This window comes from Myotis yumanensis, unplaced genomic scaffold, assembly GCF_028538775.1.
Source record: "Myotis yumanensis isolate MYYU_CA2020_CCGP unplaced genomic scaffold, mMyoYum1.0.hap1 SCAF_6, whole genome shotgun sequence".
In the NCBI taxonomy this organism is placed as follows: domain Eukaryota; kingdom Metazoa; phylum Chordata; class Mammalia; order Chiroptera; family Vespertilionidae; genus Myotis; species Myotis yumanensis.
The window spans coordinates 93,409,551-93,436,204 of record NW_027223757.1 but is presented as its reverse complement, the minus strand read 5'-3'; the positions used below and the strand labels follow the sequence as shown (position 1 = coordinate 93,436,204).

Genomic DNA, 26,654 nt, shown 5'->3' with positions numbered 1-26,654 from the left:
TCAACGCAGTGATCCGGAGACCCAAAACTATAATTAACATGCTTAATTCTGCTTCTGTAAACTGCTTTTTTGCGAACCAGGTTCCTCATTCCAAACCCTGGGATGTAATCAATAACTTTGTGATTTTTGCCTATATAAACCTGGTGTTTGCGGCCATTTTAGCACTTCGGGGTTTGGGAGAGTGTCAGGGCCAGCCTGACAGGTTGAGCCGGGCTGAGGCAGGGAGGTGGTAATTGAGAAAAGAAAGAAAGACAGGAAAGCGGGATTGAGAGGACTACAGCTCTTGAGGAACTGAAGCAAATTTATTAACTACTCAATGCCTTTTATACACAACACACTGAATAGGAGGTCTGTCAAGAGGAATGTATTCTTTGTTCCTCTTAATCTCTAAGGGAGAGACACAGCAGAAGGACAAGTTCTCGGTACAGCATATCTCAGTAAAGAGTTACAGAATTCTTGGTAAGCCATGAAAGGCTGTTCTCATTCTACAAAGGTTGCTCTCATTCTACTGATGACCTCCATCCAAACAAGTCTGGGAAAACTGTGTGGGTAAGGGTCCCAGCCTAATTAGCCCCTTCAGGTGCAAGGACCTTGCCAGCTTACACCTGGTCCCCAATAGGAGAGCTAAATGCCCCCTCAGAGTCCCGGATTGCAATAAAGGTGACTCTTTAATTCGACTTCTTCAGGCGAACTTCTGTGATTCGAGGGGTACATTACAACACTCTCCCTTCCTCTCTCTAAAATTAATTAAAAAATAAAATAATGTATCAACAACTATAAGTTAATTCTGTATGTTGTCCAGTTCCATGTGACAAAAAGTGCTGCCTTTCTATCTCACACTTTTCCTCAGAGCTGACTCAATAGGAGGAGAGTTCAGGTAAAGCAACGTTACAGCGGCCCCCACATGCTCAGTCTTGCAGGTGGTCCCCAGGCAGGGCCTCCCACTGAGCAGGAGGGGAGGCAGCCCTGCTCTGCTCCGCAGGAAACTTGGGCTCCGTCCTAGAAAAAGGCCGTTGACTTGGTTTCTGGGGGACAGTGGTTGTCAGTTCAGAAGTACAGTCTGATCTGCACGCTTGGGGCCACAGCTTTGTGTTTAAGGAAAATTAATCACAAAATCTTGGGAAGAAAAGAGTAAAAGCAGAAGCACAGATTTAAAATTTTTTTATTTTTTATTTTTATTGATTTCAGAGAGAAAGGGAGTGGGAGAGAGTGAGAAACATCAACGATGAGAGAGAATCATGGATCCGCTGCCTCCTGCACGCCCTCCCACCCGGGCATGTGCCCTGAGTGGGAATAGAACGGTGACCTCCTGGTTCATAGGTCAATGGTCAACCACGGAGCCACCCCGGCTCGGCCAGAAACACAGATTGTTGTGGAACAACAGGCAGCTTGCCATGAGCAGCATCACACACGGTCTTGAGTCCTCCCCGTGTCACACCATGGACTCACTGTGCTGAGCCTGAAAGGTTGCAATACACCTGGGAAACGGGCGTTTGGTGATCAGCACAGGCAGCATGGAGTGTCTGCCTCTTGTCCGAGTCATCTCAGAACATTCTCGTGGTTTCCAGAAAGCCCCCACAGCTAATTTGGAACTTAAAGTGAGAAGCAGGTTATCAGTTCCTATAGTTAAGGGGGAAGTGGGTAGACAGGGCCAAGGTCTTCTTACCACAAAAGACACATATCCGTGAGGGAAGGCCGTGCCACGGACAGGCCACGCTAGTGCTCGGCACGGCCGGCAGCCCGGCCCGGTGAGATGCAGCGATGTCCTCCCGCAGGGACGTTGGATGGACCCGTCTTTCCACGAAGCCGGTTGGCAGGGCTTCCTCGGCTTCTGAAGTCCATTCCCTGAACTCACTGATCTGCGCTTCATAACCCTCAGCCCAGCGCGAGCTTTAGAACCAGAGTGTGTGCAGGGAGGGGCCCAGGGAGAGCAGCAGAGGGAGCTCACAGGCCCGCCCACTGGTGCTGTCAGCAGGGGTTTCCCTTCCTTCTCTCTGACCCAGGCCTGTGGTAACCGTGTCCTGGAGAAGAAGCCAACTCTGCATCCAGCACAAACACCGGCCACAGGGTTTTTCAAAATTCCACCTTGTGTTCCACCAGCCACTGCCCATGATCCCAGGTCTGTGCCCGCAATGTTGTTTCCTTTATTCAAAATAAATGATAAAATACGTGCCAGTGATTTTGGGATAGTCCTTCCTTATGGAGAAGGAAGTTTCTCCTCAGGAGAGTAAACTGTCTAATACTCCCTCTCCCGGGGCGAATGCCTTCCCCCCTTATCCACCCCCCCTCGGCCTGGCCCCTCTTCCTCAGGTGCCAGGAGCACCATGCCACCCTGCAGCGCCATGTGGAGACCACTCGCTAATCACTGCAGAGTCCCTATTGGGCCACACGGGTCACAAGCAAGACAAAGAGCAAATCGTGCTGTTACACGGCCATCTGGACACGCTGAGGAGGACCTGGGGGCCTAAGGTACCCTGTCAGTTTCACGATCCCGAATTTGGGACCCGACCTTAAAAAAAATAACTTTCAGGGAATCTGATCAGTAGTTAAAATAAAAGCAAAGGGGACAGTTAATGAGAAATTCTCTATGCCATCGCCGGTTTGGCTCAGTGGATAGAGTGTTGGCCTGTGCACCCAAGGATCCCAAGTTCCATGGGTTTCATTCTGGTCAAGGGCAAGTACCTGGGTTGCAGGCTGCTCCCTGGCCCTGGGCCCAGGTCATGGCTTGTGCAGGAGGCAACTAATCAATGTGTTTCTCTCACATCGATATTTCTCTCTGTCTTTCCCTCTCTTCCACTCTCCCTAAAAGTCAATGGAAAAATATCCTCTGATAAGGATTAAACAAAATAATCTACACTAATAAAAGAGAAACATGGTAATTAGCGTACTACCGCTACCCTTCCCATTGGCTAATCAGCATATCCTTATGCAAATTAACTGTCAACCAAGATGGCGACCAAGTGAAACAGGGAAAAGAGGTGGATCCTGAACTTGCTCTCATCTCTCAAGGGAAGCACAGTAGTTCCTGAAGGGGAACCTATGATCCCAGTTAACATTTCCCGAGTCTGTCTGAGTCACAACAAACCATACACGATTGTTGAAAAGCCACACACCTGTGTTCTAGGAGTCATAGAAACACCTAGAAATGGCTACATCTTGTTATGAACCCTTGATGGAAGGCAGCATGTGACAGGACAGTGTAACACAGTGAAGATGGGACTGGCGCTCTGTGTACCCTCGCCTGCGCTCTCCCTCTCTCAAGCACGCTCAACAGGAGCCGTCACAGAACCTGAACCATTGAGTCAGAGCCCTGCCAGCAGCGCCAGCCATGCGATGGTGAGAGAGGCTTGGTGTTGTGGCCTCCACACCCACAGGACAGAGCTGAGCCCAGAAGGAGGAAAGGGGCAGCCTTCCCATGTTTGCGCCTCATCTAAATCCACACGGAGGACCATTTGCCACACATGCTGACCACGAGTTCACGATTTATGACAGGTTTACATACTTCTATGTCAGTGGTTCTTAACCTTCCTAATGACACGACCCTTTAATACAGTTCCTCATGTTGTGGTGACCCCCAACCATAAAATTATTTTCGTTGCTACTTCATAACTGTAATGTTGCTACTGTTATGAATCGTAATGTAAATATCTGGTATGCAGGATGTATTTTCATTGTTACAAATTGAACATAATTAAAGCATAGTGATTAATCACAAAAACAATATGTAATTGTATATGTGTTTTCTGGTGGTCTTAGGTGACCCCTGTGAAAGGGTTGTTCGACCCCCAAAGGGGTTGTGACCCACAGGTTGAGAACCGCTGTTCTACGTGAATTTCTGAATTGTCAAGTGGTGTTTATGTGTAATATCAGGGGCGTAGAGACAAGTAACTTGTAGGGAGTTCTGTTTCCATCTCTCGGTGGCCGACATGGGATGTGGAATTTTATACAAGTGATAAATGTCTGGCCTAGTGGTGCTTTGGGGACATGTGGCTTCACCGGAGCCAATGCTACAATCGCTTCCATGTCTATGCTGCCAGGTAGCTCCTTGATTAGAGTGTCGTCCCGATACGCCATGGTTACAGGGGCAACAGCCAGTCAGGGCACATACAGGAAGCAGCCAATGGGAGCATAAATAAGTGGACAACAAATCAACGTTTGTCTCTCTCTCCCCCTTCCTCTCTCTCCTCCAATCAATCATTTAAAAAAGTGCTTCCTTGTCTAAGCAGAGAGAACTGCCTGCACAGTGGCCGGTCCTGGCGGGAGCGAAAGGGCCTCTGGTCCCAGGCACAGGTGTGGCTGTGGGTGTTTAAGTGGGAGCCTCCCAGGGCTGGGCAGGAACGGGGTCCCAGGACAGTCCATGCTGCACCCTGTGTGCCTGTGACTCGCAGTCTCAGTGTGCGCACCTGTGACCGCAGCTGCAGGGGGTCCCTGAGCCGGGACCCTGGGACCCCGGAGAAGGGCAGAGCGGGTCACATCCCAGTATCTGCCTAGTTCCCTGCTGTTGGCTCTCATCATTTTTGCTGCCCCATTTTATTCATGGTCCTTAATGCTTTAGGCAACCTAAGGCTAATGTGCAGTGAGCGATGAGCGGAAGGAACTGCTTGCCACCCGTTCCTTCACGTTTATCAAACAGCAGGAAAACACAAAGAAAACCCATGTATGTCACTCTTCTTAGGTTCTTTGCTTTTGTGACTTTTTGGCAACTTGCCTGACCTGCCTGTGTTGTAAAGTTTCCAGGGAATCCCTTGAGATGCTGGCTGGCTGTGTGACGTCTTATGGAATTTTCACGCACAATCTAGGCCTAATGGTGAAGAACACGTGTATTTAGTTCATGTAAGTGGAATTAAACTTTGTGAATGAACTTTTCAAACAGTTCTCTCCAGCTTTTCATGTCAATTAGTCTTTTGGTTCTGAAACTTCACTAAAGACATCTGCACATTTTTGGAAATTTCTTCCTTATTCCCTCTTGGCAGGTAATTGGCCTTTTACCAAGTTTAAATACAAAGTTTATCATAACAACAAAATGCTAATAACGTCTCCTGTTCCCACTCTGGTTCCATAGTGCACTGCCCCCTGGCCAGCGCCCTGGGGGAGAAAGGTGTTTTTTTAAATTTCCCCCCACCCCAGAGGTGGGGGTTTGATCAGAAAAAAGTAGTGTGGTCCATTTAAAATTGTAGTATTAAACACACACACACAAAATAAAAACCTTAAACGCCCTAGCCAGTATGGCTCAGGAAATACTAGTATAGCGCCAGCCTGCAGACCAAAGGGTCCGGGTTCCATTCCAGTCAAGGGCATGTACCTTGGTTGCAAGCTCCTCCCTGGCCCAGGCCCAGGCCAGGGCTGCTGCAGGAGGCAACCAATCGATGTGTTTCTCTCACATTGATGTTTCTCTCTCTGTCTTTCCCTCTCTCTTCCACTCTCCCTAAAAATCAATGAAAAAATATCCTCGGGTGAGGATTAACAAATAAATAAATAAATAAATAAATAAATGAAATCGCAGTACATGGTATTTTCTAACTCCAGAAGCCAAAATGTTCTTGGTGCACCTGACACTGGGTAGAATTCACCATTGGTTCTGTGCCTCCAGCCACTTTGCTTTCAAGAATGTCTTGATCCTCCTACCTGCCTTCAACTTTGGTCCTTTCTTCTTCCCGCTTGTCAGGTCACAGGATCCCCTCTCAGCCCTGTGTCCTGTCACAGCCGTCCTGCCTGGTGGCCCTGCGCTTGGGAAAAAGGCCACAGGATCCTTCTGGCTCCACTGTGTCTAAGGATTCCCTGCACCCCTCACTGCCCCCCTCTCCCCCGTCCTATTTACTGCAGCAAATCCCTGCCTGGGTGGGATTGTGTTCCCTCCCTGGGGGCTGTACCTACCCAGCATGTCTGCCTTTGGCTGCCTTTAAAGCCTTCCTCTTCTTCTCTCCCTTAAACAATAGGGCTGAGTGAAAGGGTGAGGGCTATGCCCCCCATCTTATCCTCCATGTTGGGGTAGGAGCCATGTGCTCAGACCCCCTTCTTCCCCGAAGCCCAAGCCTCTGCTGGCCACGCCTGGGATTTCTTTAAACTAACCAATGACAATCCAGGGACGTCCTTGCCTTAGAGATGACCACAACCTCTGTAACAGGACCCGGCTTGTGCCTGGCCAATCGGCAGGGCCCACAGTCCCCTCACTCCACCCCCTATTAAAACCCTGTGTTTCCCACTCCATTCCACTCTGCTTCCTGTCGCTGCGTCGGCCAGGAAGGGGAGGCGAGTTAGCTCAAAAATAAAGGATCCTTTGCTTTTGCATCGAACATGGCTGGCTCCCTGTTGGTCTGTGGGGATCTTGAAATCTGGGCATAACACTGAGGTGTATCCAGAGCTCACCCTGCAGACCATTTCCTCAGTCTCCACAAACCGCAAACAGAAACACCATGTAAAAGTGGTGAGTGCTCTTGGCTGAAGGGAACCTCCTCTCTCAAGGTCACCCCATTTGCTGGGGCAGCTTGTATCCAGTGACCGGTACATGCACAGCGTAAAAGACACACCCGTCGCCCCCATGGGACCTGGTGCAGGGGCTGTGGATGGAGCCCAGTCAGTGGGGTCGGGACATTCGACAGGTGACACAGTTGCTGGGGACCCACGTTTGACCAGGGCAGTGCAGGCCCCCTTCCGATGTGCAGAGGAAAGCACATCTGAACTCCAGAAAAGGCCGGGTTGGCCCCTGTAGGTCTGTATCTGACTGCATGTGTGTGAACATGAATGCATGTTGCACATCCATGTGTGTGCACGGAGGTCTGAGAAGGCTTATGTGTGCTTACACCTGGGATGTGACCTGTGGTTATGAGTGTGCATGGATGAGTGTGCATGGAGGCGTGAGTGTGTGCATACAGGCCCCCATGTTCACCAGTGAGCCTGTGTGAGGGTTCAGACAACTCACGGAGGCACCTCCCCCTGTGCCCTCTCCCTCGCCAGCTCCAGGCTCTGATCCTCTCCTAAGCTGTTAAAACAGTTCATTCTCCTCACATCTCAGCCCCTTACAGGAAGACTTCCTTGGTGAAGCCAACCCAAATTCCAAGTGTTCTGTTTTAAAAATATATTTTTTTATTGATTTCAGAGAGAACGGTGAGGGAGAGAAAGATAGAAAGTTCAATGATGAGAGAGAATCATTGATCGGCTGCCTCCTGCACACCCCACACAGGGGATCAAGCCAGCAACCGAGGCTTGTGCCTTTGCTGGAATCAGACCCGAGACCCTCCAGTCTGCAGGCTGACGCTCTATCCACTGAGCAAAACCAGTCAGGGCCCAGCCGCTCTCTCCTGTCGTGGTGTGTTCTCACCAATGACTTACGTGTTCGCTTGGCTCTCTATTTCTTTTGTCCCCATCAGACGGGAGCTTCCAGGGGGTAGGGTTGTCCCAACAGGAGACTGGGAGGTGCCCAAGCACGGAATCTGCTTCTAGGCCCACAGGGGACTGGACTCCTCCTGACTCTGTCTCCCAGACTGAGCTCCAGAAGCCTGGGAGGGGGATGGGAGCCGGGGACCACATCCCTGCACCAGCCCCTTCCTGGCTCCTGATGACCGGGGGGAGTCACACCGAGCGAGCTGTGGGCCTGGGTGGGAACCTGGGTCTCCATCCTGACTTGTGTGACTTGGGAGGCTCTGGGCTTCTGGGCTCAGGTGCCTCCTCTGCATGTGAGGGGTTCAGAGGCGGCCTAGGGCCCTTGGCCTCCACAGCTCTGTTGGAGCCCAGTCTCCTAGGTCCTGTGCAGCTCTTTTCTTCCTACTTCCTGCCCTTGAAGCCTGTGAGGCAGATGATTTCACTCCATATTTAATTGAGGAACATTTGACTAAGAAATATGGGCAGAGGTGAGCTAAGGTGCACAGCAGACAGCGAGGGTTGAACACACAGGGACAAGGAGGGATGGAGCTAAGGTTCTGCAGTCAACACTGGGGCCTCCAGGTCCAGAGCAGGAGAGGAACCAGCAGGGAGGAGCTGCTGGGGGTCAGGAGCCAGAACCCAGCAAGAGCCCGAGGTGGCTCTCCTTGGGGAGTGAGAGCCCAACAGGAAACCTCTTCAGGCTGCCAAGTGGCCAGACAGAAGGTTCTCTCCTGCCCCTGTTGCCATGGCCACCTCAGCTCAGGAGTCCTGCAGACAGAGGACAGTGCTGCTCCCAGGCCCAGCCAGCAGGGGCGCTGCCCTCCCAGGCCTCCTGCTGTGGCTCCCAAGTGAGAAGAAATGTCCTGAAGTCTCAGGAGCCAAAGCTGCTTTAGAGGTGCCTCTCACCAGGCGGGAGGAGACCCTGCAGGGCAAGCGGCCGCCAGAGCCACACCCAGGCTCCCCGCTATCTGTCCCCTGGCTCGTCCCCTGCACCTTCTGTTCTAGGGAAACCGAATGCGTCCCTGAGAGAGGATTAAAGAAATCCTGAGTGTCGTCTGAAAAAAAGTGTGTGGAAGCTTGAGCCCTTGCTGCTTTTCATGGTCCCCACAGTGATCAACTCCCATAGCCTGAGCTTATTCATTAGAATGAACAACAGCTCACCTCCAAGGTGCACTGACGTGGTGTGTCCCTGGCATGAGCCAGGGGAGGGCACAGGGCCCTCAGAGTGTCCAGAGTGTCCTGGGAAGTGAAGGAAGATGCTACTTAAAAATATAGGAATGAAAGTGTGACCTCAAATACTGGGTCCCCGCCCAGGCCACCTGAGCTTCTCTAGCAGCACCCCCACCCGCTGACACCAGAGCAGGGACAAGAGCAGAAGCTGAGAACAGTGGCCCCAAAGCTGTCACATCCAGTGTCATTAGTGACCACAGGACCTGCTCCTCCATGTACCCCAGGATCTGCACCCAAATCCCGTGCGTGTTAACCCGTCTCTAACCCCACAGCCATGACTCCTCATGTCTCCACTCTAAGAACCGGGAGCTGGTTATTTCTGCATTTCCAGGGAACGTGAGACCGACAGGGAAAGAGAGGCTTCTAGGGCGTTGCCATACCCAGAGCTCACCCAGCAAAGCCCCAGTTCTCCCCACCTCCTCGGGGCCTCGGCTGCCAGCAGGCTCCTCACCTTTCTGAGCCCTGAAGTAGATGAGCAGCCCCGCCCCGAGGAAGAGAAGCCCAAGCACGAAGCTCCAGGCTCCACTCAGCACCTTGCTCTGTGCGGATCCAGACTGGGCCCCTGAGAGAAGAAGCTGGTTTCAGTGGGTTTTGGCCCAAAGCAACTTCTCTAATGGAGACCCTGGGATTGAGAGCTTGGGGCGGCGGGCGGGGGGAAGGAGTTGGGGGGGGGGGTTGGCTACTGGGGAAGCTGCCCTAGAAGAAGCAGAACAATAGCCATTTCCAGGAAAGAGACTGAGGTCACACTGAGCAGGTACAAGGCCCAGGCACTGGCCTCAGGTCCCCTCACACCCGATCCAAGGCCACTGCTTCGGCCTCTGAGGCTGCGGAGCCTGAGACTAGTGACCCTCATTACTTGGCCCGGGTGACAGAGCCGCAGACGGCAGAGCAGACGGGGCTCTCCCACGGCAGGAAGGTCCCCACACTGTGGAGGACGCGCCTCTTCCCAGATCACAGTGGGCAGCTCAGCATAGGCAGAAGCACCCGCCCAGCCCACAGGGGATGGTGTCCAGGGCCAAGGGGCACCATGACGGGGAGAGTGTGGGGAATTCAAAGCAGGGCAGGCATGGCGGCCTCCCAGGGCTATGGGTGTCCACAGAAGCGATCACAGGGCTACCCCGTGGCCTGTGCTGAAGGGGAGACATGAGCAAAGGAAAACGGGGTGTGGAGAGATGGGACCCTGACCCTCAGGGACAAGCAAAGGCCCCTGAGGGGGGAGGCGTGGGAGGTCAAAGGGCGTCTCACTCCATTCCACGGTGACAGGGCTGGTGCTGCTGGGGTGCCGCACTTGGCAGGTGTAGACCTCCCCGCTCCGGGGAACTGTCTCCAGCATCACCAGGGTCTGGAAGGTCCAGTCCCCGTTCCGGATCAGGCCCGTGGACACCACCCCGGCCTCCTCTTCCTGGCCGTTGCGCAGCCAGCGGACCTCAATGTGGCCCGGATAGAAGCCGTTCACGGAGCAGACCAGGAGGTTGTGGTGCTGCAGGTGCTGGGTCTTTGCAGGATACACAGTCACTGTGGGCTCAGCTGGGACAGAGAAGGCGGATCGAGACATGAGCAAGACAGGCAGGCCCCTGGGTGTCTCCCTTTGGACCTCGTCTCCAGTCCCAGGCTCCAGGCCCAGGCAGGCCCCCCTCAAACCCGCCCTGTGGCCCCGCAGGAGGTAGTGCCATGAGACTTGAATCTCTGCCTACAGCCCAGGCCACTGGATTTGAGAGACGTTGAGGAAATTTGAGGGATTTTTCATGTCTTGAAACAGTTACTAATTGTTTAATCAAAGTGTTTGCAAATCTTTGCAAGGCACAGAGTGTGTGAGTTCCAATGTGATTTCTGGGGCAGGGCTGCCTGGGTCACATCCAGGCTGTGCCTCTTACTGGGTGATCCTGGGAGATCCTCTCTGCTCAGCTCCTCACCTGCAAAGGGGGTGATAATGCTAACTCACCGCTTAAGGACATATGAGGACCAATGGGCCTAAAATATGTAAAACAGCGGCTGGAACGTAGCTGTCACTGTATGTCAGCTGTTTATCACATATGGAGAGAGAACATAAGGAAAGTCATGGTGAGAAACTGGGGAACAGCTTGGGGAGATGGGACTCAGGGTGTGAAGTGCTGGGAATGTGATCACACCTGAGAACACAGAGATGGTTCCCCTGGGAGCAGGAAAGACAGGTGACTCCCTAGCTCTGGGGGCTGAGTCCTGAGGGAGAGGGAGGAGCAGGACAGCATCATTGTAACACTGACAGTGACACTCACTGAGCAACCCGCTCCTTCTCAAAAGAAGCCGACCTGTTATTGGGATTCCTGTCATTTTATAATTGTCTCTCTTTTCAAGCTGACATTTGAGCTCAGGGCAGGGTCTGGAAGTCATTAATATGTGTGCTTCCTGTTTGAGACCAGGCCCAATAAATACAGATTAGGGGGATGAGGAGCAGAAGGAGAGGGAGGAAGAGGAAGAGGAGCAAGAGGAAGAGGAGCAGGACAAGAAACCTGGGGGAAACATTTTTACTGCACCCCAAAAGGGTAGATTTAAGATTGATGGTAAGTCATTTCAGGCAACTTCAGAGTGCATTTCATTACCTTAAAGATGTTTAAATTCTTAACATGGAAAGTAATAAAACAGAATCAAAACTCAAGGCAGGAATTGGAGAAAATGCTGCACCAATGTTAGCAAAGTGTCCCTCTTGCTGCCTAGAGAACCCAGAAAATCACTGAGAAAAAGGCCCGGACCTCAGGGATGACGGACAATAGGCCATTCCTAGAACAGGAACAGCCATTAGCCAACACGTACGTGAAAACTGTTCAAGAACCTGAGAAATCAAACAAGGATAAATTAAAAATAAAAAACTAATTTTCAAGTGAGTATTTGGCAATATTGAAAAAATATTTAACAAAATAGAATGTGAGGTAAATTGTCAGAACTCTAAACAGTTAACATGTAATGACTTAAATGCTGTCAGCCTGTGTAGATGTGACATCAGTGTGTTAAGTAACAAATTACAATTAGACCCTGGCTCACCATCACCCTGTCTGTAAACACAGGGGCACTGAGGGGGGAACAAGACACTGAGACCTGATAGGAGCTCAGAGAGGCCAGAGGTGCCTCGGAGGCCCCGCCCCTCACACCCAGCCTGACCCTTCGCCCAGGACAGGCTTGTGCACCCCGCACCCCTATTCAGGGGGCTCAGAGTCAGGGGGGGTTGGCCAAGACAGACCTACTCCCTCCTCACACCTCACCCTCCCTTCCTCCCTTCTTCTCCCTAACCCACCCCCCACTGGACGGGACTGGGCACCCCCATAAACGTCCTACACAGGACAGGACTTCAGGGTCCCCACAGCCGCACTCAGGCCCCTCAGGGGTGCTCTTCACAGTCCTGTGTATGCACCCCTCCCCCATGCCACCCCTCCCACCCTCTTCACTCACTTTGCCTCTGCACCAGGAATTCCTCAGACAACCTGTAGTTGTCTCTGCAGAACCTGTCCACCTGGGCCCGCTCCTGCTCCAGGAGGTCCTCCAAGCTGTTGAAGAACTCAGCGATGGGCTGCCCCAGCTCAGTCACCGCGCGGAACTCCCCCACGTTGCTGTCAAAGCGCAGGTCCTCCTGCCCGTTGTAGATGTGTCTCTCCAGGAACCGCACCTGTTCTGTCCCGTTGGAGAAATGACACTCGGACTGAGGCTGATACAGGAAATGCGCTGTGGGGACAAGAAGGATCCCTCACGCTGGTGAGAGAGGATGGCTAAGCCGGCCAATGGGGGCCCGCCACCTGGTGGGTTCACAGGACCCCAGCACCCCCACTGCCAGGACCCGGGGGGCCCTGTCATCTAGGGCTGGAGGGAGGCTGCAGGGCAGGGAGACCCCTGGGACCCTCAGCCATTGGGGACTCACTGGGCTACTGGGCTGCCCCGTGGGGCTCCAGGCTCCAGGCTGGGCAAGGACTTATGCCATCATCGCCTCCTCCTAGATGCCTCAACCCTCGCCTCTCCTCCCCCCCGTCACCCGCCTCCTCCTGTCACCACCTGGGCAGGGGACCTCGTGCCAGGCCCCAGTGGCCCCGGGACCCAGTAAGGAAACTGGGCATCGCCCTCTGATCTGCAGCTTAGAATTCAACAAAGTGCCCATCACAGCCAACCACAGGCCATCCACACAGGAGGGAGATGGCAGGAAAGGGGTGCCTGGAGCAGGGACCACAGGGTCCAAGTTCCATCAGGGGCAGGGCCAGGGCCTCTGAGTGACAGGATATGGGTGAAGGTTGGTGTATGTGGGCGTGGGAGGCACATTTCAGGTGAAAGCAATGCCACCTGCCAAGCCTGAGAGAACCCATGTGCCTCATGGGAAACCAGAGAACCTGCTCTGAGCCCAGACAGTGAGAGGGAGGGGACAGGAGCCTGGAGGAGGCGGGTGTTAGCTAAGTTCAAGGTAAAAGGTGACTTTCTATCATATTGAAATCGGCTTCTCTGAGTCTAGAACAGAGCCTAGTGTGTAACAGTCGCTCAGATAAATCCCTGTGGTCTAATGAATGAACTCAGGCTGTGGGAGTTGATCATTGTGGGGACCATGGAAAGCAGCAAGGGCTCAAGCTCCCACACACTTTTATTCAGATGACACATTATGTTCCCTCTGCTTCCTGTGAGAAATTCAGAGACTCTTCCTTGTTCCCCTCCTACTCATTGGCAGAAAATTCACAGGTAAAGAAAGAGGGAAAATATCACTACATTTTGTCTTGTCCGTGGATCTGTTCCAGGGCTGAGCGTCTGTGTGAACTTTGGGGTCTCAGGAGTGGTGCTGACACAGCTGGGGGAAAAATAGGGGGGACCTGGAAGTAGAGGCAACCAAACACGGCTCATTAAGGGAAACAGAGGACACGATGAATGGACTGTGGCATCGGGGCCAAGACTCCAGGAGGCCAATGAGTTCCCTTGTGTTGATTATTGACTTTCAGCCCCATGGGATGTAAGTAACCCCATTCTCTCTCTACTCCTGCTCATGGCCTATAATTTGAACATATGAAATTGCTAACATTTGACTATTTTTAACTTAAAAACATAGAATTTCATATAGTTTATTTCTACTAATTGAATCCCTATTTGTGGGCTCGGGCCAGAGAAGGGGAGATGTAGGAGGAACTGATGGTACAGGAAGGTTCAACATAGATCCCTCATGAGCACTAACCTGCCAGGCATTCAGGAGACGCCTCTCATCTGTGGGTCCTTCCCAGTACTCAGCATCTCTGCTTCAGCTCCCGGGGGCTTTCCACAGGAGGAAGAGAGAGCATAGCCCCACTCTATAGGAGAAGCTCCATTACAGGGACTTATGAGCTTTGGGGGCTCATGGAGAAAGGAAAGGAGGTGGTGGGGAGGCCCCTGGATATATCTCACATAGTAGGGAGAGGCGCCAGCATCACAGATTCTGCTGAGGACAGAACACAGGGTCCTCAAAGAGAGACCTTCTAATTCCTTCTCACGCCCCATAAAATGCCAGAGAAATGTTCCTTTTAGGGATAATTCAATACAGTAAATGGAGCACTGGGTGGGAATCAGTCTGAGATAATTATTTCTCAATCCTCTCAAGACCCCCATGGAAGGGGACACAGGCTGGGGAGGGTTACTGGAGACTAGGTGAGAAGAACAGCTGAGATACATGGAGCCCCTTGCACATCTCATAGTGGCGAGCACCAGCCTCCTTTTGTGGTGGAAAGAATCGGAACCCATATGATAAAGGCAGGTGGCCACTGAAGGAAATGCCACCATTTTCTAATGGACATGGCCTGGACACAGTGACAAAGCTAATTCCCTTTCTTCCTCCCCCACAACAGCTCACCCCCAAGGTGCACTTACGTGGAGTGTCCCTGGCCTGAGCCAGGGGAGGGCTCAGTGCCATCAGCATCACCTTCAGAGTGGCCATCCAGGAGCCTCCGGGGAACCGCAGACACACCATGCTGGAGCTCAGAGAGGACAGGGGCAGGGAGCAGGGGGGTCTCACTCAGTGAGGACTGTGACCCTTCTCCATGGACATCCCCCAAAACACCAACTGAGGAACTCATTTCTTTGTTCCTGGATTGGGTCATCTCAGTACTGAGAACCAATCAGCATCAGAGATGAACAGCATCATCAGTTGCTGGTCAGAGATTCAGTAGGAAGTTCCTCTTCTGAAATTTAAAATTTCCTGCATTAAAAGCATTGCTTTGATTTAGTGCTTTGAAGGTTTGGTCTGGTTGTGTCAGAAACACTGTTGGGCCCTATTGTGAGGCAGCTCTGCGCTGTCAGTGATGAGCACACAAGTTGGAGCCTTTGGGGGCATTTGCCTCTCTCACTGCAGACAGAGCTGTTTTGCAAATGGATGAGTGAGTGTGCTGGGAGCTGAGGGTGGTGATTGCAGGTTAGGAGGCCTTCTATTTAGTCTTATTTTTAAAAATATTTATTTTTGAAAGCAATATATATATATATATTAATAAAAGCCTAGGTGGCACTCCCTCCCTCTCTTCATGTCATCACAGGATGGCCCCCCATGTCCTTACAAGATGGCTGGCAGGGGAGGGCAGTTGGGGGCAACCAGATCGTCAGGGGAGGGCAGTTGGGAGGGACTGGGCCTGCAGGGGTGGGGGCAGTTAGGGGTGAACAAGTCAGCAGTGGAGGGCAGTTGGGGCTGATCAGGCCAGCAGGGAAGCAGATAGGTGTCAATCAGGCCAGCAGGGGAGCGGTTAGGGGGCCATCAGGCTGGCAGACAAAAGTGGTTAGAGGCAATCAGGTAGGAAGTGGTTAGGAGCCAGCAGTCCCAGATTGTGAGACGGTGCAGGCTTGGCTGAGGGACAACCCCCTACCTCCTCTATCCCACCGGCCCCGTGCACAAATTTTGTGCACTGGGCCTCTAATATATATATATATATATATATACTCTCCTCCCCACCCCCCATTGACCCCTTCTACCTGGCCCTGCCCCCCATACCTGGCCTTCACTGACTACTGTCAGTGTTCATGGGTTATGCATATATCTGTCTCCCTCAGTACATTGACATAAGCTATTTGTCCTATGGTTAGGGAGGTAAAATGCAAATCATTTACTCTTAAGTGTCCTTGGTTTAGGGATGATAGGATATACTAGATAACTTCAAATTGCTGTTTAACCATCTCAGTTTCCTATTCTATTCATCCAATTAGTTAGAATTAACATTCCTCAGATTAGCAATATATTCAGATTTTAAAAAATAATACAATACTTATTCATTATCAGATTCCAATCCATCCTCTAGATCAGCGGTTCTCAACCTGTGTGTCGCGACTGCTTTGGGGGTCAAACAATCCTTTCACAGGGGTCACCTAAGACCATTGGAAAACACATATATAATCACATATTGTTTTTGTGATTAATCACTATGCTTTAATTATTTTCAATTTGTAACAATGAAATTGGGGGTCACCACAATTTGAGGAACTTTATTAAGGGAGGTTGAGAACCACTGTTCTAGATTCTCCACATGAGGCATACTGAGATTTATATTTCAGTATTCCATTATTTAAAAATACTTTGATACTCAATATTGTTTTACCATTTAACTCAGCAAACTCAAAATATTAAGTTACACATCCCTGGGACCTGGGATTCAACCTTGGATCTGGGAGTCAAACTTGGAATGTGGTCCATTCTCACTCAAGAACCGCCCATTATCATGGAGACATTAACCTTGTTGCCCAATCAATGGAGTCCCACCCCAGCCCATGTTGCTGACTTCCCCTGCCTGTGATCCCTACTTTCCTGTGTCATCTTTGTCCCCAGAAAACCAAGTCCCCAAAAGATAGAAATCAGTAACCAAAATTACATTACAGACACACAGACAAAAACTTCTCACTAGCTAAGAGTTTCTGGCGGCCGACGCCCTGGGAGGGAAAGCAGGAAGCTCCCCAAGATGAAGAATTCTCAGCAGCTGCTGAGATGACCCTGCAGTCTCTGCCACCTGGTCAGCCTCGCCACAGTAGCTGGGATCCCCAGAGCCGCACGTGCCCCATCTTTAGACAAATTACACCAAACAACAAAGAGACACAAACATCAACAGAAACACTCATATGAGCGGGCGTGACCCACAGACACAGAAGGTCCTGCATTAAGAAAACCACTGAGCAGAGCAATGCCTCCTGTCGCTGGGTCGGGGACTGCCCTTCCCAGAACCTCAGCATCTCCCAGTGGGCTATGTGGGGAGAGCATTCCCTGGCCGAGAATTTCTGGTTCCATCCTCGGCAGGTCCTTTGTGTCTAGGTACTCAGCCTCCGTATTGGGGATTTATTGCACAACCCAAGATCCCTCGTGACTATGTGCTCAGTCCCCCATATTGGCCATGTCTCGCACTCCCTGAGATCCACTTCGTCCTTCTCTGGCCGCTTCCCTTGCAGGAGAACAGAACCCCAGATCAGAACTCCGCACTCTCTTTATGTCCAAGACACATCCCAGTCACAGGTACCCGACCTCGGAGGACACCCCATCACCAAACTAGTACTCAGTGCATTGCCCACCTTGGCTCCCGTGTGAGGTCACCTGGTGCTGCAGCTCTTGCCTGGGCCCTTCATGCGTTGCTGGCTGACTCTCAATCCGGAGCTGGTAGTGGGCCCTGGGTAGTTGCCTCCTCACTCACTGCCCCTCCTTGGTTTTGGAAGCCTCCTGGGGGGTGGGGAGGTATGGGTGGTGGTGGGGAAAGGTCTCAGGACTGGGAACCCACCCTTGTTTGTCAAAGTGCTTTGGGGGGAGGGGTGTGTGGACTCAGCCCCCTGCCCGCTTCCTCCGCTGCACCCAGTGAGCAGCTCCTGCCCAGGAAGCCCCGCGCCTGGCGCCCTGGAGGCGGCTTTCAGGTCCAAGACCTGCGAGCTGGGTGCACACCTTCCCTCCGCCTTCAGTTCTCTGTACGGATCCGTCCTTTACGGCCTCGTCAGGGGACGAAGGCCACAGCTTGGCCACAAGCCTGCGCTGCCTCATTGGTCCTCTTGCTGACCCTGCAGGTCCTTCTGGTGGAAGATAGAGTTGAGCTTCTTGGGGGCAGTGATCTGGAGGGAGGGGGAGGCCCGGGTCCTACAGGAGCAGCCATCCTGGCGCAGGCCCCGCCCCCACCGCGCCCTGCATGACTCTGGTCCCCAGGGTCAGAGCTCCTTGGAGGGTGCAGGTGCATCTCATGGCCATGGGCTCAGCATCTCCCCTCTGCCTGGTCTTTTCCTTGATGCCAGCCCCGCCCGCAGGGGGAGGTGCTGGTGAGGCAGAGCTAGGGGGGCGGCCAGTAGGGCTCTGGGCTCTCCCAGGGGTTGATGTCCCTGCAGGATCCTTCCCAGGACATGAGGGAGGAGGGCCTGCCCCAGGCTTCCTAAGTGACTGGGAGGCAATGCCCCTCCCCTTCCTGTTCTCCTGAAGGAAAGTTCCAGGTCATTTCCACATTCAAAGTCTGCAAAGCAGGCAGGTTCTTCATTCTCTGCAAGCTGGTGTCCCTGGTGCACAGACCCACTATGGGGGGACCTCCTCCCGGCTCCCCCATGGCCCCAGGAGACAGGCTCTGGGCGGAGCTGGGTCCCGAGGCCTCAGGGACCAGCTAGGGCATCGGCCCACGGGTCAGGCTCTGTAGGCGGGAGGTGCTGCGTGGGGGTCTCCTCACTGCCGGCACCTGGAGCTCACGCCCCTCTCACCCACAGCTGGCTGGGCTCCTGACCACAGGTCTGCAAAGCCCTGGATGGTAGGTGGGGCCTGGACACTGGTCTCTGTCCCTCGAAGTGGGGGTCATAGTTAACTGTGCTCATGGCAATGAGGGGCCATCACAGTCCCCTCCGTCCCCTCACGGGAGGGAGGCTGAGGAGAGGCCGTCCTGTCCTCTCAGGGCTCAGAAGCCCCCGTCCCTGCTTTTCTTCCCAAGGCCTCTTGTGACTCCACAATTGCTGTCTTTCTTCTTTTTAATTATATTGATTTTTTGTTTATTTTGTTATGTAGAGAGCCACAGGCATTTCTTTGTCCTCACCCAAGGCTGTGTTTATGGACTTTAGAGGGAGAAGAAGGGAGAGAGAGAAACATTGATCAGTTGCCTCCCGCTTGGGTCCCACCAGGGATGGAACCTGCACTGGGATGTGGCCTCACAGGGAAGGGAACCGCCTCCTTGTTGGACATGGGACGAGGCTCCAGTCAAAGGGGCCGCTCACTGGGGTGTTGGCTGCCTGTTTGAGTTGAGAGGCCTCAGGAGGGAGGAAGCTGGTGGCACTTGTTGCTTCATCTCTGTCCTCACTGCCCCTGGGCGTGGGCCTGTTGCTGCTCCTTCCCTGGGCTCTCCTGACCGTCCCCTCGTTTGATGACCTGGGGCTCATAGAATCAGTTCTGCCTCAAAATATTGTCCATGACACCTCCCTGCCTGGGTTCCTCATCGTCCTCCACACAACCTGCAGCCGCTCAGCCAGCCCGAGTGCCCAGCCCTCAGCCAGCTCCCAGTGTCCATGCCTCAGCCAGCCTGAGTGTCCAGCCCTTAGCCAGCTCCCAATGTCCAGCCCTCAGCCAGCTCCCAGTGTCCATGCCTCAGCCAGCTCCCAGTGTCCAGCCTTTAGCCAGCTCCCAGTGCCCAGCCCTCAGCCAGCTCCCAGTGCCCAACCCTCAGCCAGCTCCCAGTGCCCAGCCCTCACCCAGCTCCCAGTGCCCAGCCCTAAGCCAGCTCCCAGTGCCCAGCCCTCAGCCAGCTCCCAGTGCCCAGCCCTCAGCCAGCTCCCAGTGTCCAGCCTTTAGCCAGCTCCCAGTGCCCAGCCCTCAGCCAGCTCCCAGTGCCCAGCCCTCAGCCAGCTCCCAGTGCCCAGCCCTCACCCAGCTCCCAGTGCCCAGCCCTCACCCAGCTCCCAGTGCCCAGCCCTCAGCCAGCTCCCAGGGTCCAGCCCTCACGCAGGTCCCAGTGTCCAGGCCTCAGCCAGTCCCCAGTGTCCAGGCTGCAGGGCTGTAGCTTTTCTGAGTTCCTGCACTTTTAGCCAGGCATGTCCTTGGCCCTGCCACCCAGGTCTCTGTTCCCCTTAAACCTTTCCTGTCGGGAGGCAAATGGTGAAGGAGGGGCCCTCCAGTGGTGCTGGCCATTCACTCTTTTTTTAAAAAAGGTATAATCAGGACAGCTATTGTATTTTTTAGTTGATTAATGTTTAATTATAATTGACAAACAGTATAATGTTAGTTTCAGGTGTGTAACATAGTGATTGGACACATATACCTTACAGAGTGGTCACCACAAGAAGTGGATCTGTCACTGCACATGGTCATTAGAGTTACTGACCATCTCCCCAACGCCGCATGTCACACCCCATGACTCGCTGTATAGCTGGCAGCTTGTGGTCAGTCCCTTCCCCTTCCCATCCCTCCCTACCTCTCCCTCGAGGCAACCACACATTTATTCTCTGTACCTATGTGTTTGTTTCTGTTTTACCGGGGGTCTTATTCCAGCATCTAGAAGGGTTCAGGAATCTGGAGAAGGGCTGTGGGTAACTTACTAAAGAGTCCAGAGACAAAATATAATTTTGAAAGGCATGTTGGGGAGTCAGAGAAGACTTAGCTAAAGGAACTAAGTTCTCCTTGTCTCAGGACCCCTTACTCTTTATCTACACTATTTGTCCTGAGGCCAGGTAGATACACACATCAAAGGGTAGGGGTTCCTGTACACAATCCTTGTCAGATTGGGGAAAATGGCCTTCTGCTGTTCAGGTGTTTGGCCAGTAGGAGGCAATAACATGTAGATTAAGATGCCCTCAGCTGTCTGGCAGCCACAATCATCCTTTCAGGTTTGGGAAATGCCCTCAGCCATCTCCAGATGATTCAGCCCTGCTGACATGCTGGCATTGGCGTCTGGCACTGTTTCACTTTGTTTTGTGTTTTAGATTTTACATGTAAGTGAAATCATATGGCATTTGTCTTTCTTTGTCCGATTTATGTCCGGAAACATAATATTTTACATCCATGCTGCCTCAAATGGCAAGATTTAATTTTAAAAAAATATATTTTTTATTGATTTCAGAGAGGAAGGGAGAGGGAAAGAGAGATAGAAACATCAATGATGAGAGAGGATCATTGCTTGGCTGCCGCCTGCACAAATCCCCTGGAGATGTAGCCCACAACCAGGGCATGTGCCTTTGACCAGTATTGAACCTGGGCCCCTTCATTCATAGGCTGATGCTCTATCTACTGAGCCAAACCAGCCAGGGAAGGTTTTAATTTTTTCATGCCTGAGTAATATTCCATCGTATGTATGCACCACACCTTCTTCATCCATTCGTCTATTGATAGGCACCTAGGTTGACTGGCTTTCTTGGCTATCCTATCTAATGAAAGGCTAATATGCAAATTAACCATCCCTCTGTCAAAAAGATGGTGGCACCCAGTCCTCTCAGCCCCGCCGGAGTCTCCCAGTCCTGGGGGGCGGCTGCTGAGAGCAGGCAGTGAGAGGCCTGGCGGAATGCTGCCCAGAGGCCCTCCTGACCCTTTATAAGTAAACAAAAAATCAAATTCCTTTGGCGAGGGAGGTATCTCATGTACAGAGGCCCTTAGTTCATGGCCCCTCCTTAATCTGCATAAGATCCTCCAACTTTGTTCTTCCTTTTCACTATTGTTTTGACTATTCTGGTCTCTTGCAATTTCTTAGAATTTTTCAAAAATCGGTTTAATTAATTCCTACAGTTCCACAAAGGAAAGCTTAGTGTTGGGGTCTGTTAAGGTACAGGTGCCTGAGGACCTCAGGCGGGACCCCCGAAGGAGCTGACCAGGGAGAGTCTGCCTAGCGACAACCCCCCCACCCCACCCTAACTCACGTCACCTTCCCTGCGGGGGCACCCAGCACCACAGAACCGGAAGCAGCCAGAGGAAGCTGCTGCCTCCAAGACAGGCATGCCCGTGACATGAACCAGCCCAGCCTGGTTCTGCCTTGGAAGCCGCAGCCAAGTTTCTTTCTATAAAGATGACAACTTGGTCCTAATGCGCAGTCCTCAGAACTGCCTCTGAGAGCTTATTTGCCCAAAATCTTTCTGCCCCTTCTTCACAGGGACTTACCTGGCAGGACTGGGCAAGCCACTCCCACCACAGCCTCAGGGTCTCAGCCTCAAACCTTGCTCTTCCCAGGGAGTGATCCTGCCCCAGCAGCAGCCTCGGGGAGTCAGCCTCAGGACTTCCCTCACCCCCAGTGGAGTGATTAGAGGGCAGGGGAACCGGGGTGGGTGTCTGGGCGATGCTACACAGCAAACCTCTCCCATTGGGCAGAAACTTGTGACCCGGTTAGGGTTTTGTTTAAAATCTTCAGAAACCACAAAGGAAATGTCTGAGGTCGGGTTTCACATGGGAAGTAACTTACAACTAATTTCTGAAGGCAAACTGTGACATAGCAGTTACATTCCTGGAGAGCACCCCGCGGTCAGGAGGTCGGGCTCCGCAGTGACAGTGGCGGGCCCTCCCCGCCCTGGTTCCTCAGCACCTCGGGCCAGGCTTGAGCTCACCCGGGAAGGCCTTTCCCTACAGTTTTCACCAAGGCAGGCAGGTTTGTAGACACGAATAAGTGCCCACGCCCACGCCCCGAAGATGCCGGGCCGGCAGGAATGACAACAAACGGGAAAAGAGCAAAACCAGAAACACCACCGATCCCAACATAGGACATCTTTTTCTTCAGATGATGATGTGTTTCCTTCTTCTTCGTCTTCTGGAAGTGAGACAGATCCAAGTACTAATGAGTCTACCAACGGAAAAGTTAAGAGAAAGAGAGGAGAGAAAAGGAATAAAAGGAGAAAAGAAAGAAAGGACAAAAGATGAAACATCAAGAAAAAGAAAGAGAAGGAAAAAAGGAGGAAACAACCACATGATATCACCTTTCCAAGGTCTCATGAAATTCCTGTTTAAGGAGTTTATTTTATGACACTTTTAGTTTGGGTTTGCATTTTTACTGGTTTGTCAAGACCATGGCAGGCACAGTGTCCAATATATTAAAGAAAAAATCCTATCTAATAAAGAGGGAATATGTTAATTGACTGACCCACCCTCAAAGATGACAGTGTCCACAGCCAATTGGAGAGGGTGCAGGCTGGGCTGAGGGACATCCCTCCCCCCCAACTTGAATTTCATGCACCGGGCCTCTAGTTGTAAATAATGCTACAATGAACATATGATGTATGTATCTTTTCACATTAGTGTTTTCATTTTCTTTCCATAAATACCCAATAGAATTGCCAGGTCATATGATAGTTTCACTTTAATTCTTTGAGGAATCTTTATATTATTGTCCATAGTGACCGTACCAATATGCATTCCCACCAACAGTGCACGAGGGTTCCCTTTTCTCTACAGCCTCTCCCACACTTGTTATTGTCTTTTGGTAACAGCCATTCTGACAGGTGTGACCTGATGTCTCATTGTGGTTTTGGTTTGCATTTCCCTGGTGATTAGTGATGTTGAGCATCTTTTCGTGTATCTGTTGGACGTCTGTATGTCTTCTTTGGAAAAATGTCCATTCAGGTCCTCAGCCCATTTTTAAATTGGACTGGTTGTCTTTTCATGTTGGGTTGTATGAATTCTTTATATATTTTGTATATTAACCCCTTATTGGAGGAATCATTTGCAAATAATCTCCCATTCATCAGGTTGCATTTTCATCTTATTGATGGTTTTCTTCGATGTGCAAAAGCTTTTAAGTTTGATGGAATGCCTATTTTATTTTTATTTTATTTTGGGGGGTTTGTTTTGATGGAGTCCTTTTTGAAAAGATATATTTTTATTGATTTCAAAGAGGGAAGAGAGATAGAAACATCAATGATGAGAGAGAACATTGATCCAATGTCTCCTGCATGCCCTCTACTGGGGGCAGAAGAAGCCCAAAACCCAAGGATTGAGGATTGAGCCCACAATCTGGGGTTGTGCTCTTACCCAGAATTGAACCATGACCTCATGGTTCATAGGTCGACACTTAGCCACACCAGCCAAGCTCTCTTTCTTTTTTTTAATCCTCACACAAGGACATGCTTATTGATTTTAGAGAGAGAGGAAGGGGGGAGGGAGAGAGAGAGAGAGAGAGAGAGAGAGAGAGAGAGAAAGGAAACATGGATACATGGATTGGTTGGCTCCTATATGTGCCCCAACCAGGGGCCCTGACCAAAGATGGAAACCACAAGCTTTTGGTGTAAGGCATGATGCTCCAACCAACTGAGATACTGTCCAGGGCAAGTCCCCCCAACCCCCTTTTTTTTCCTTTTGTTATGTCTGCCCGAGGAGACATAGCCAACAAAATACTGCTATGATCAATGTCAAAGAATCTATGTTTTCTTGTAGGGTTTTATAGTGGCAGATCTTACATTTAAGTATTTAATTTATTTTGAGTTCATGTTTGTATGAGGTGTAATAAAGTCGTCTAGTTTAATCTTTTTTGCATGTATGTGTCCAGTTTTCTCAACACCATTTGTTGAAGAGACTATCTTTATCACATTGTATGTTCTTGCATTTTTTATTGGAGATTAATTCACCTGATAAGAGTGGGTTTATTTCTTGGCTCTCCACTCTGTTCCATTGAACTATGTATTTGTTTTTGTGTCAGTACCATACTGTTTGATCACTATAATTCTGAAGTATATTTGAAATCAGGGAGTATGATACCTCCAGCTATGTTCATCTTTCCCAAGATTTCTTTGGCTATTTGGGGTCTTTCGTAGATCCATATAAATTTTACAATTGTTTGTTCTAGTTCTGTGAAAATACCATTGGTATTTTAATAGGGATTGCATTGAGTCTGTAGAATGCTTTGGATAGTATGGACAGTTTAATGATGTTAATTCTTCCTATATAGGAGCATGGTATATCCTTCCATTTGTTTGTGTCTTGTTCAATTTCTTTAATCAATGTCTTATAGTTTTCCCAGTATAAGTCTTTTTCTTCCTTGGTTAGCATTTTAAAAAAATGTTTTTATTGATTTTTTTTTAGAAAGAGAGAGGAAGGGAGAGGGAGATAAAAACATTGATGAGAACCCATTAGTCAACTGCCTCCTGCACATCCCCTGCTGAGTATCAATCTCACATCCCACAACCCTGGCATGTGCCCTTTCCAGGTATAGAACAGTGACCTCTCAGTTTGTGGGATGAAGCTCAGCCAACTGAGCTACACCAGGCAGGGCTTCCTTGGTTAAATTTATTCCTAAGTATTTTCTTCTTTTTGATGCAGTTATAAATGGGATTGTTTTCTTAATTTCTCTTTCTGATAGTGTGTTATTTGTCTACTAGAGGCCCTGTGCACAAAATTTGTGCATGGGCAGGGGGGGGGGGATCTCCTCAGCCTAGCCTGCACCCTCTCTAATCCAGACCCCTTTGGGGACATCCTTCTCACAATCCTGGACCACTGGCTCCTAATCGTTCACCTGCCTGCCTGCCTTTTCGCCCCTAATTGCCCTACTCTGCTGCCTGGTCGCTCATAACTGCCCTCCCCGCTGGCCTAGTCACCCCTCACTGCTCCTCCTGCCAGCCTAATTGCCACAAACTTCCCCTCTCTGCTGGTCTGGTCACTCCTAACTACCCCCCTCTCCTGGCCTGGTTACCCCTAACTGTCCCCCCCCTCCCCCCCGCTGGCCTGGTTGCCCCCAACTGCCCCCCCAACCCCTGCCAGCCTGGTTGTCCCTGTCAGCCCCTCCACTGGCCTGGTCTCCCCACACAGCCTGCTTGTTCAATCATTTGGTCCTCCCTCACTAACCTCCCTACCAGCCTGGTCATAGGCAGCCATCTTGTGAGGGCATGAGGGTTAATTTGAATATTACCTCTTTATTATATAAGATAGAAACATCAGGTTTCTGAATATTAATTTTGTATCCTGCAACTTTACTGAATTCACTATTAGTTCTAATAGTTTTTTTTTTTTTGGTGGTTTCTTTAGAGTTCTCTAGATATAGTATTATGTCATCTGCAAATAATGACAATTTTTACTTCTTTCTTTTCTATTTCTTTTCCTTGTTCTTGTCTGACTGCTGTGGTTAGGACTTAACATACTATGCTGAATAAGAGTGCTGAGTGTGGGCATTTTTGTCTTGTGCCTGACCTTAGAGAAAAAGCTTTCATCTTTTCACCTTGGAGTATGTTTTTAGCTGTGCGTTTCTCATGTATGGACTTTATTATGTTGAGGTATGTTTCCACTATGCCCACCTTGCTGAGAGTTTTTTTAAATAAATGAATGCTAGATTTTGTCAAATGCTTTTCCTACATCTATTCATATAATCATATGATTTTTTAATACTTCATTTTGTTTATGCAGTGTATCATGTTCATTGATTTGTGGAGATAGAACCAAACTTGCATTCCAGGAATAAATTCCACTTGAACATGCTGTATGATATTTTTAATGTACTGCTGAATTCAGTTTGCTAATATTTTGTTAAGGATTTTTGAATCTATGTTCATCTGGGGTATGGGCCAGTCATTTTCTACCTCTTTTTCTCCTCTTCTTCCTCATCTTCCTCCTTTTCCTCCTTCTTCTTCCTATTCTTCTTCATCTTCTCTTCCTCCTCCTCCTCTACCACCATCTCCTTCTCCTCTTTCTTTGGCAGGGTCTTTGTCTGGTTTTGATATGCTGTCCTCATAAAATAAGTTTAGACACTTTCCCCTCTCTTCAATTTTTGGGAATGGTTTGAGAATGATAAATATCAATTCTTCTTTGAGTACTTGGTAGAATTGAGATGTGAAGCCATCTGGCCCTAGATTTTTGTTTATTGGAAATTTTTCTTTTCTGATTCAATTTTGACTTTAGTGATCAGTCTGTTCAAATTTTATGTTTCTTCCACATTAACTCTTGGAAGTTTATTGTTTATTGAAATGAATTTATTCATTTCTCCTAAGTTGTCCAATTGTTGGCATATAAATGTTCATGATATATATATATATGCCTAATATGCAAACTGTCCCCTTGGGAGTTTGACTGACCAGGAGTTGGATTGCTCGCTATAACATGTGCTGACCACCAGGGGGCTGTGCAGAATGAAGGAAGACCCTGGCTGGCAGCTGGCAGCCACTAGGGACCCTACCCATGCATTAATTTTGTGTACTGGGCCTCTAATTTTTTTTTCTTTTTTTAAAAATATATT

General features: G+C 50.5%; 1 protein-coding gene across 7 annotated transcripts; it reads right to left on the bottom strand.

Moving 5' to 3' along the window:
• Positions 1-1,204: 1,204 nt before the first annotated feature.
• On the bottom strand, positions 1,205-14,909 carry LOC139012602 (DLA class II histocompatibility antigen, DR-1 beta chain-like). Of its 7 annotated transcripts, none has more exons than XM_070418746.1 (6): positions 14,425-14,909; positions 12,013-12,282; positions 9,835-10,116; positions 9,041-9,151; positions 8,521-8,598; positions 1,205-2,142 (listed from the first exon to the last, which is right to left on the bottom strand). In XM_070418746.1, exons 1-6 carry the CDS (start codon positions 14,522-14,524, stop codon positions 1,433-1,435), a joined length of 1,551 nt encoding a protein of 516 aa, XP_070274847.1. In that variant the 5' UTR covers positions 14,525-14,909; the 3' UTR covers positions 1,205-1,432. The 7 variants fall into 7 exon arrangements, with proteins under 7 accessions (XP_070274847.1, XP_070274848.1, XP_070274850.1 ...); XM_070418747.1 differs by having other exon boundaries at positions 1,206-2,142; positions 12,013-12,231; positions 14,425-14,908; XM_070418749.1 differs by lacking the exon at positions 14,425-14,909 and adding an exon at positions 10,532-11,398 and having other exon boundaries at positions 1,209-2,142; positions 12,013-12,067.
• Between the last annotated feature and the right edge of the window lie 11,745 nt (positions 14,910-26,654).

Coding starts and splice junctions, on each gene's coding strand:
- LOC139012602 (XM_070418746.1), bottom strand. CDS start 14,524: ATGGTGTGTCTGCGGTTCCCCGGAGGCTCCTGGATGGCCACTCTGAAG. Junction 12,283..14,424: donor TCAGGCCAGGGACACTCCAC/GTAAGTGCACCT, acceptor TTGTCCCCACAG/CGCATTTCCTGTATCAGCCT. Junction 2,143..8,520: donor CACGTCAGTGCACCTTGGAG/GTGAGCTGTTGT, acceptor TTTTGAATAAAG/GAAACAACATTGCGGGCACA.